The sequence below is a fragment of the Oncorhynchus keta genome, chromosome 28 (genome assembly GCF_023373465.1).
Source record: "Oncorhynchus keta strain PuntledgeMale-10-30-2019 chromosome 28, Oket_V2, whole genome shotgun sequence".
Classification (NCBI taxonomy): domain Eukaryota; kingdom Metazoa; phylum Chordata; class Actinopteri; order Salmoniformes; family Salmonidae; genus Oncorhynchus; species Oncorhynchus keta.
Window position 1 is genome coordinate 45,917,669 of NC_068448.1, and position 10,693 is coordinate 45,928,361.

Sequence of the window (10,693 nt, forward strand, 5' to 3'; positions counted from 1 at the left end):
CAGCCTTTTGACAGCATGTACTGAAGTCAGTTTAATCCCTACTTGCCTTTGTCCCCTCGTTTGGTAATTGGCATTTAGGCTGTTACAAAGAAGTGGTGGCAGCAGACAGACCTACAGTATGTTTTAGCAGGGAAGTTTGGTAGGGTGACCTGATTTTGTCAAACAGATTGTGAACCCAAAAGTGTGAATTTTGATTCTAGAGGGGGGGGCAGTACATAGAAAAAAATTTGGTTGGGGTGTAGGGGCATATTTATGTAAACTTGTCTAAAACATATTTAATCTCTTTACTTTATTTAGTCTGATCTGTGGAACAATAATCAGTCGGATAAAATATAGGGTAATTACTGTGCTTGTCAGCAAGAACACTATAGTTATTACCCACACTTATTCCACTTATTCCCAATTTTGCCAGTGTAATCATATATTTGAAATCTGATATGCCTGCTTATCTTAAATGAATTATGAGATGGTAGGGGGACTCAACTCAAACACATCCCATTTTTTCTATGTAGAGTAAGATGGCAAGGATCTTCAACTAGTAGGCGTAAACCCACTTAATATTGGTATTCATTAGATTTGTCTTGAAGGTTGGGTGATTTTCAGAAATTAGCCCCGTTTTAAAGAGTTAACCCAAATGACAAAATACGAAATAGTTTCTGTCCTTACCTTGAAAGCAGTCTATGGACAAGGAGACTGCAATATATGATTTGGTTATCCACTGCCATCAACCATTAATATAAAAATGGCCTGTGCGGCAACTTGTTGTAGTTGGCCACACTCTACGGTGTTGCATACAACTTTCCAGGTGTTGCATACAACTTTCCACTTGAGAATAGGGATCAATACCTACTTCCAATGTTTCTACCGTTTGTCCATCTAATTACTTTCTGAATAAAGTGTCAAACCACCCAAAACAAATGACCATACATTAAATGTAATCCAACAAAATTCTGACAGTAACAAAGTTGTCCAATTTTGAGTGTTCATTTAATGTTCAAAGCATCCTCAATCCACATGATCTGAGGGTTTTATTTAAATATGTTCCACCCTGGTCATGGGCCTAAGCCATGTCAAAATACGTAGAAATTAGTCCCCCGAGGTTGTGCCAGAGGGCAATTCAATTCACATAGCAAATCTCACTCAGAGTTTTTATTAAAAGTTGGCAGCCCTGAAAGCACAAAGAAATACATGTAATAAAGAAAAACATTGCAACTTCATGATGGACAGTCATGAGAAAGTTCATGGCTTGAGTGATCATCTGAGGGAGGTGGTCAAGCAGGGAGAGAGAAGCCGGAGGCAGGCAGGTAGCTCATCAAGGTGTCTCACTGTTTGTATTTTCCGTAATCGGAGCTAAGCCACTGGACTCTGTAGTAGCTAGCTAGCTATTTAACTATTCCTTCACTACTACCAAAATGAAGCAGCCACTTGGATGACACTGCAGCAGTTATGTGGTGCCAGAAAGCACACCACATTTTAAATAATAATTCAAGAGCAGCCTCCCTACGATCCTCATCGCTGCACACCTCTGCCATCTTGCTTTCGGGCTTCTCTCCATCCTCAACCGCTGGACATTGGCTGGAATTCGAATCCAAACAGCTAGCCAGTTAATGTTAGTTAGCTAGCTAGCTAGCTAGCTAGCTAGCCAAACAAACAAATTACTAGCCAGCTTCAGTCTTAATGCTGTGGTTGATTCTGATATGAATTAGCTATATTAAATATTCATTCTTAAAACCAAAATGAATTGATGACAAAAAATATTTACAAAATGTACAGGAGCTCTCTGCTGAGGCTGCTAGGGCACCATGGAAACTAGACCTATGTACAAAATGATTTGTCTTTCCCTAAAATCATGGTGGTCAGTACTTTTTTATATTTAAAGGGGAGGATAACTGGGTCCCACAGACAATCGATCTGAAATCAGTCATGGGATTTTGTTTTTCTTTAACCCATGTAGGGTGGAAATGGGAATGGTAAGAAACTGGTTTGTGGCCAAAGTTAGGTCTTGGAACCAGAGAAAGAAGTGGCATTCCAGCCAGATGTGGAATTCCAGTTTTAAACAAGTAGGGTGTGGGCTCATGCCTGGCAGCACACAACATGTTGGGCCAGATAGGCGTGGCCTATGGGCTTGATGAAAACTCGGGCAAAGCCTGTCTGACAGACCACAGGCCAAGACTTTCTCTGATTAGCATCTGACTCTGAGGGAAAGACAACGGAGAACAGCACAGAGCGGACAAGATTGATAACGGTGTACAAGAAACACCACAAAAATGATAAGTGTAAAGTTTATACTGTAAACAAAGTAAATTGGTTTTAGACCGAAGGGTTGCTGAATCGAATCCCCGAGCTGACAAGGTAAAAATCTGTCGTTCTACCCCTGAGCAAGGCAGTTAGCCCACTGTTCCCCGGGCGCCAAAGACGAAGATGTCAATTAGGACAGCCCGCGTGCGCTCTGATTCAGAGGGGTTAGGTTAAATGCAGAAGACGCATTTCAGTTGAATGCATTCAGTTGTACAACTGACTAGGTATTTATCCCCCCCTTTAGATGGCGTTTAAAGATTTAGACTGAGTGAGGAAGTCTGGCGAAAAAAGGAGGAAAACCACTGATTCATTGACTCAAAATGACCTCTCTCTTTGTGTACAGTATGACAGGTGACTGACTGACTAACCGTCTACAACTAGAAAAACATCTGATAGTAATCAGCACGACTACACTGCTACATTTTCTTTGACAATACAATGTTTGTTAACCAGAACCTGATGAGCACTACAGGTGGTTTATACGTTGATTTGCAATATTGTTACATACTGTGTCTACAGTACATTGCTACCACAATTTGAATGAATGAATTCGGTCACGCGTCTGGCTTGTGTCAACTTCTAAGGGACCACAGTGAATCGAAAACCACTCGCCTTAAAGAGGAAACATGCAGTTGCTACCTACATTCATGGATTTATAAATTAATGATATTAATGATAACTTTTAAATGGCTCGTGAGCTTAGTTGCCGTACCTCATCAGAACCCAAAATATAAGCTTGTTTCATTCCAATGTTTGTAGACAAATAAATGTAATACAACCTTTTTAAAACGGGGTTAAAACTGTCATTTTGATATTGTGGATGGTCTCATCCCCATCCTTCAGCTTTTTACTGAAAAATGGGCGGGGAGGATGCTTTATTATTGTTATAGCTGCTGATTACTGCTTTATTGATCTAGTCAATTCTAACGAGGCATGGTTTTGGCAAGGTTGCCCAACTTTGGTGTGTGTGTGCTTAACACAAAGTTAAATTACTCTTTATTTGCCCAGCTGTGTGTGATGTACCGAACACCTCTGTTTGTTAAACTTTGGACAGCTCTGCTTCGTGGTGTTCTGGACCCCTCACATCACAGAAAGGATCCTGGTGAATGTGATTGGGGTGGACTTGGCCTTCGCTGACCTCTGTGTTATTCCACTGAGGATCTTCTCCTTCTTCCCTCTGCCAGGTAAGAAGAACCACTCGTCTTATTTCACCATTAAAACACTCCCTATGCCTCTTGCGCTGTTGGCTGGAGCGTAGAGTTGTGGGTTTGATTCCCGACGGGCCACATAGATTAAATACAATATATATTAACAAAGTTGTTTTAAAAGGAAATATCTGCTGGAAATGTTTGACCATGATGATTAGTCCCAAAATGCAGTGTTTTGTTCCTCTCTTGCCTGTGTGAACAGTTATGAGCCATGGTTTAGCTGAGAGAGCAGTATGTCTGGGATGTAATGTTTCCACTGACTTTCCCTGTGTGCGTGCGTGTATGTGTAGTGATAGTCCGGTCCAACCTGACCGGTTGGTTCATGACCCTGAAGATGACCTTTGTGCTGGCCCCCAGCTCTGTGCTCCGCATCATCGTCCTCATCACCAGCCTGGTCATGTTGCCTTCTATTGGGTAGGTGGACAATTCAGTGGACACAGACCAGCCTCTGAGTCCCAAATGGCACCCTATTACTTTAGACTAATATGACAAATTATGTTCTATTCTAATACTGGATAACTAAAGATGGTTCATTTTGAATTCAGCAAACTTTGCTCAGTGTGATTTTGATTGGACTTCAATCTGACAGCGTTGAAGAGCTGCTCCCTGTTTCATGATGAGCAAATATTAATAGAAATGTATTCCGAGGTGAGTTTAAATCAGGACAATGTAAAGGATCCCCATTCACTGCATCACCTACCATCAAATGCAGTCTGTGCAAATTCATTGAGGTGCGCATTAATGGGTTCTCTGCAGTTTTTTATTAAGCTGATATACACGTTAAATCTTTCTACCGTTTCCTTGTGCATGGTTTTGAATTAAACATAAAGCATACGGTTATCGAAACATGAATTTATGAGCTATGCCACCAGAATTTGACCCATCTGCAATAGTAGCTGCCCTTATTTTACTCTACCTTATCCGTAAATGTAAGTGAATATGTTACTGCAGTTTCTCTCAAAGCCATTTTTATATCTGAAACGTATGCACCAGAAAACGGTCACTTCAAGATAGTTGTTTCTCTGTGGGCAAACTGCATCTGCACTTATTCCGCAAAAATATTAGTGAGTTAAAAATAAAATGTATTGTTTATATACGTCACCATAAAGACTGGCCATATAGAGATGACATTTCTTCCTTCGCTTAGCAACGCCTTTCATCTGGACTGACAAGTGGAAGCAAGTCGACCAGACCTGCTGCTATGGCGAAGACTCACAGGAGTGGAAAATCCTTTTTATCTTTACCCAACCAACAATATCCATCTGTGCCAGATGTCAGGATATTTCGCAACAAGACATCTCAGATGACTCATGTTCTTCCGGAACCCGCTTGCACATTTTTCGCTCGCCACACACTATAATAGACCTACAACTAAATGGCTGCTTTGTTTTTGTTTTTGAGGAAGTGTTAAGTGTCATATTTTAGTCTATGTGGATCCTCAAAATGTATTCCAAAATGATAAGCCTGTACCACATAGGCCTACTGTAAATCCTGTATTCTGATCTCTACTGGTCAGTGGTTCCAGTGTTAATGAATTTGGGTTTGTGTTTCAGTATCCACGGGGCAACTCTGGGGGTTGGGTCCTTGTTGGCTGGTTTCGTAGGGGAGTCTATCATGGTGGCCCTAGCTGCCTGCTATGTCTATCAAAAACAGGTGAAGTCCCATCCCTTAAAGGCAAAAGGAGAGTAAAAACTGTATAGTCACAGTGAAGTACAAAATCACTCTAAATTGCCCTTCGTTCGTTTCATGTCTCTCTCCTTTCTTCCGATCTCTCCTTTTGCACAGAAAAACTATGAGATGGCCAACAAGCTGGTGGAGGGAGAGGAGTCTGTTCCTCCGAGTGAGGTGTGTTCCAGATCTCAGAAGGACGCCATCGAGGAGCTCCAGGAGGAACATAAGTAGAGGCACTCGGAGGGAAAGGGACAGGAGAAAATGGAGTTAAAAGCCACAGAGAAAGGGAATTCCAGTGGGTAGGTCCTAATACCGGACCTGAGAGAACAACTGAGGGGATCACACAGTCCTTAACCTTTTACACTCATACTCATATACTGGTTGAAAAGTGTAGGTCTGGGCACTAATAAGAGCCTGAATTGGAATGTTGTGGCTGTACAGTAACATGCTATATATGATGTCACAGCGGTGTATGGGTTTTGACTGACAGCCATTCTGAACTTGAGCACCCTGTGCGACAAGAAGTTGCCCCCATCCCTCCTGATAATTGGGCAACTCTTGCAATTTTTGTCCGAGAATGCTTTAAATGAAAATGACTATATTTTGAAAAATGAGATGAGGATTATAATAAATGTCGCTTTGTCAAACCAGCAACCCGAACAACTTGTCCAAATTTGCACTTCACATTTCCAAATCATCATAAACTGTATGTAATATACAGTGTCAACGTTCATGATCACTGTTTGACGTGCATTTTACAAGATAACACGGTGCCACTCTCTGGGTTGTGCTGAACAGAATGAGCCTATGTTTGTTTATTGTGAAGAAAATGTGCTGCTGCACATGAACCTGAATGCACTCATGACTCCTTTCTATGCTCACCAAAATTACCTTCTGTTTCTCTGATTTGCCTTGTAAAAGCCTGACACTGTAACAGCGTGTTTTAGAACTTCGCTAGTCATTTTGGCAATGGAACAAGCTTTCAAGTCATGCCCACCTCACCCAGATTGCAATTTATGGACTGTTTTTGGATTGCGTAAACAACAGTAATTGTGTGATGGCGGGGATGCAGGGATGTTTCAAACAAAACAGGTTTGCTTGCTCTAGTTCCTCAACGGCACATCTAGGAGAACCTAAAAGTACCACCTTATTGTTGAAGACTTCTTTGGCTGCGTCATCCCAATTCTGAGATCAGCTGTGAAAAAGAAAATAACTGATGTGATTGGTCAAAAGACCAATCAGTGGAAACATTTTCAGAATTGAGCTGCCTGTGTAAACGCAGCCTTTAGTCATGAATGGGCATTGAAATGGCTGTGCACACTTTGGAAAGGAGTGGCCACTTGAGCCTATATTATACCTGTCGCCAAAATGTCCTTCGTCATCATCTTGACCTGATGTCTTGATCTTGTCTGTTTACACTTTTAAGATCTGGTCACAATCGGATCACTGTATTTTAATCATATTCATCTGTCTAAAAATGTGGGCAAGATCAGGACAAAATACAATGTTAGCAGCAGGTATAAACCGGGATATGGACTCAAGTTAGTACTCACTCAAACCGTTGTAATTTTTTTTTTATGGTCTACCTAAACCACATTTTCCAGGAATAGTCTTGTTACTGAATATATTCAAGTTGTTGTTTTTTTCATGATCAACAAATGCTGCGAAAGTACAGTAAATGTAAAATGCACAAAATCAAATGTACTATTTGGATTCAGTTGTGTGCTCTCACCTTTTGGACTAATTGTATTTATTTTATTTCACCTTTATTCAACCAGGTAGGCTAGTTGAGAACAAGTTCTCATTTGCAACTGCGACCTGGCCAAGATAAAGCAAAGTAGTTTGACACACAACACAGAGTTCCACATGGAATAAACAAAACAGTCAATAATACTGTAGAACAAAAGAAAACAAAGTCTATATACAGTGAGTGTCAATGAGGTAAGATAACTCCCTTAAGGCAATAAATAGGCCATGGTGGTGATGTAATTACAATATAGCAATTAAACACTGGAATGGTAGATGTGCAGAAGATGAATGTGCAAGTAGAGATACTGGGGTGCAAAGGAGCAAGATAAATAAATACAGTATGGGGATGAGGTAGGTAGATGGTCTATGTGCAGTGATCTGTGAGCTGCTCTGACAGCTGGTGCTTAAAGCTAGTGAGGGAGATATGAGTCTCCAGCTTCAGTGATTTTTGCAGTTCGTTCCAGTCATTGGCAGCAGAGAACTGGAAGGAAAGGCGACAAAAGGAGGTGTTGGCTTTGGGGGTGACCATTGAAATATACCTGCTGGAGTGCGTGCTGCTATGGTGACCAGTGAGCTGAGATAAGGCTGGGCTTTACCTAGCAAAGACTTGTAGATGACCTGGAGCCAGTGGGTTTGGTGACGAGTATGAAGCGATTTTCCCATTTACTTACAAACTGTATCCCTTTTAGTTGCTACCATGGTTATGCATGTTATTTTCAGATTTCTTCTGTAAGAATTGTTTTAATTAAGCACTAATCCATATAGGACAATTCCCAGGAATGTAAAGGGTTAATTGGCTCCTTGAGCGTAGACAGTCAGCCAATAAGAGTGGAGATCTGCCATGATGAGGAACGCACACTGTACAGACAAGCCATGCACCAAAGTGTTCATACATTTAAATAACTTCCATCATGTTACTGCTAATGGAGCATGGGAAACAACTGACACAGGAGAACCTGTCCTCAGCAATGAAAGGGAAACAATGTGTTACTTGATCATAATGCCGGGACATTTTTAAGGACCTGTTGAGTTGGGCAAGTGTATTTTATACTGGCGACGGGTATTGCAACGTGTGTATTGACTAACCGTGAGGGGTCGGGAATGCCTCAGAAGCTTGTATGTGACCTTGGGCCCGATTCAATCAGATCCGCTTTAGCCGAAATCCACAAAGCTGATGTTTCGACGTGTCGAGGCTGTCAAATCAATGAGCGCACATTATTCTGAAGCGGACATAGCAGACGGAGTCGCATAGAGCGAAATCCCATGCAGAACACTAGGATGTGAGATGTTGGCTAATCTACACCTCGATTATGACAGAAATCCTCATTACGTTGAATTTATTTTTTAATGTTTTAATTTGAGGGTAATTATTTCTATATAGGCAACACCAGGGGTATTCCAACACGAACCCTACGACAGCGTTTCCCAAACTCGCTCCTCGGAACCTTAACGGGTGCACGTTGTATAGTGTTTCGGGCAACAAACAAATTTGGGAAACTGCCTTACGAGTTCTGGAACCAGCTGGTTTTCTTTTCTACCTGAAAATGAATTACACCCATTTGAAATCAGTCCCTAATTAGAGGGGAACAATGAAAGAATGCAGGGGAACTTGTTTCGAGGTCAAGAGTTGAGTTTGAGGGGCCTAACAATTCCTCGTTTTGAACTTCTAACTTGAGTGGAAAGGGTGTGGGTTCGTGACCACACGAGCAGCCGCTCACCAATTTGACAGCTCTATTGTAGCTACACCTCTGACATCGTCAAAACACCGGCTATGCGGGAGTCGGGTATTGCTGGTTAACACTTGATCTGATTGAATACCAGCTTTACATTTAACACAGAGTACATTTCTGATACGATAACATGACAACTGTCTGGTATTAGAATTTAAACTTTCAGCTCTATCAAATGTCACATTTGGAGATCTAGTTAATGAAGCCTATTGAACTTATTGGGAGAAAAATATATATATTTGCCCAAGCTTATTATTAGAACAGAATGCATCAGTGATTCCTATTTCCTGCAACTTTCTGAAGAGGCTAAGGCAATGCCCCTGTCTGTGTGTGTGCAGTGCATGTACACTACATGACCAAAAGTATGTGGACAACTGCTTGTTGAAAATCTCATTCCAAAATCATGGGCATTAATATGGAGTTGGTCTCCCCTTTGCTGCTATAACAGCCTTCCCTCTTCTGGGAAGGATTTCCACTAGATGTTGGAACATTGCTGTGGGGACTTCCATTCAACCACGAGCATTAGCGAGGTTGGGCACTGATGTTGGCCGATTAGGCCTGGCTCGCAGTCGGCGTTCCAATTCATCCCGAAGGTGTTACATGAAGTTCAGGTCATGGCTCTGTGCAGGCCAGTCGAGATCTTCCACACCGATCTCAACAAACCATTTCTATATGGACCTCGCTTTGTGGACTGGGACATTGTGATGCTGACACAGGAAAGGGCCTTCCCAAACTGTTAGCACAATGTTGCAAGCACAGAATCGTCTAGAATGTCATTGTATGCTATAGTTAAGATTTCCCTTCACTGGAACAAAGGGGCCTACCCTGAACCATTATTCCTCCCCCACCAAACTTTACAGTTGGCACTATGCATTGGGGCAGGTAGCGTTCTCCTGGCATCCCTCAAACCCAGATCCGTCGATTGGACTGCCAGATGGTGAAGCGTGATTCATCACTCCAGAGAACATGTTTCCACTGCTCCAGAGTCCAATGGGGGCGAACGTTACACCACTCCAGCTGACGCTTGGCATTGCACATGGTGATCTTAGGCTTGTGTGCAGCTGCTTGGCCATGGAAACCAATTTCATGAAGCTCCCGACAAACAGTTATGCTGACGTTTCTTCCAGAGGCAGTTTGGAACCCGGTAGTGAGTGTTGCAACCAAGGACAGACAATCGACACATTTCAGCACTCAACAGTCCCGTTCTGTGAGACTGTGGCATACCACTTTGCGGCTGAGCCGTTATTTCTCCTAAACTTTTCCACTTCACAATTACAGTTGACCTGGGCAGCCCTAGCAGGGCAGAAATTTGACGAACTGAATTGTTGGAAAGGTGGCATCTTATGACGGTGCCACATTGAAAGTCACTGAGCACTTCAGTAAGGTCATTCTACTGCCAATTTATGTCTGTAGAGATTGCATGGCTGTGTGCTTAATATTTATACACCTGTCAGCAATGAATGTGGATGAAATGGCTGAATCCACTAATTTGAAGGGGTGTCCACATGCACTATAGAAACAAAAGTACTTCTGCCACATTATTAGCATTACTAACAGCTACACAATCTTCAGGTAGCTGGAAAGACTTGGGCTACATTCAATCAGATCTGTTTTAGCCAACATCCACATTGGGGTTGTTTTGATTGTGTCCGAGGTGGAACTTTGTTAGAGATGTCAAATCCACAAGTGGCTCCTGGCATTCTACTGTACCTAAAGCAGACATTGCCATTGGCTGCACGGAGTCAATCCCATGCAGCCTTGTTTACAAATTAAAATACTGGAATGTGAAATGTAATCTACACCACAATTTGGATATAAATCATTATTTTATTAATTTCATTTGAGTATAATTATTTCTATACAGCCTACAATTTCTCGTGCTGAACTCGTAACGCCAGTGGGGGCGCAAGTGTGTCTTGTGTCAATGACTACAAGAGCAGCTGCTCAACTATTTGATGCTCCAACTGCAGTTCAACTGACATTGCTGGTTAACTCTTGATTGGATTGAATCTACATGTAGGCCTTAGGTACAAATTA

General features: G+C 42.0%; 1 protein-coding gene across 2 annotated transcripts in view; it reads left to right on the forward strand.

The window, feature by feature from the left end:
- Positions 1 to 5,831, forward strand: part of LOC118361487 (progressive ankylosis protein homolog) — a 33,225-nt gene extending 27,394 nt beyond the window's left edge. For both annotated transcript variants that reach the window (XM_035741463.2, XM_035741462.2), the window contains exons 9-12: positions 3,353 to 3,482; positions 3,797 to 3,920; positions 5,060 to 5,159; positions 5,292 to 5,831. In XM_035741463.2, the coding sequence (XP_035597356.1) occupies positions 3,353 to 3,482; positions 3,797 to 3,920; positions 5,060 to 5,159; positions 5,292 to 5,408 (471 nt within the window). In that variant the 3' untranslated portion in view covers positions 5,409 to 5,831. The remainder of the gene's footprint in view (positions 1 to 3,352; positions 3,483 to 3,796; positions 3,921 to 5,059; positions 5,160 to 5,291) is intronic.
- The last annotated feature ends 4,862 nt before the right edge of the window (positions 5,832 to 10,693 follow it).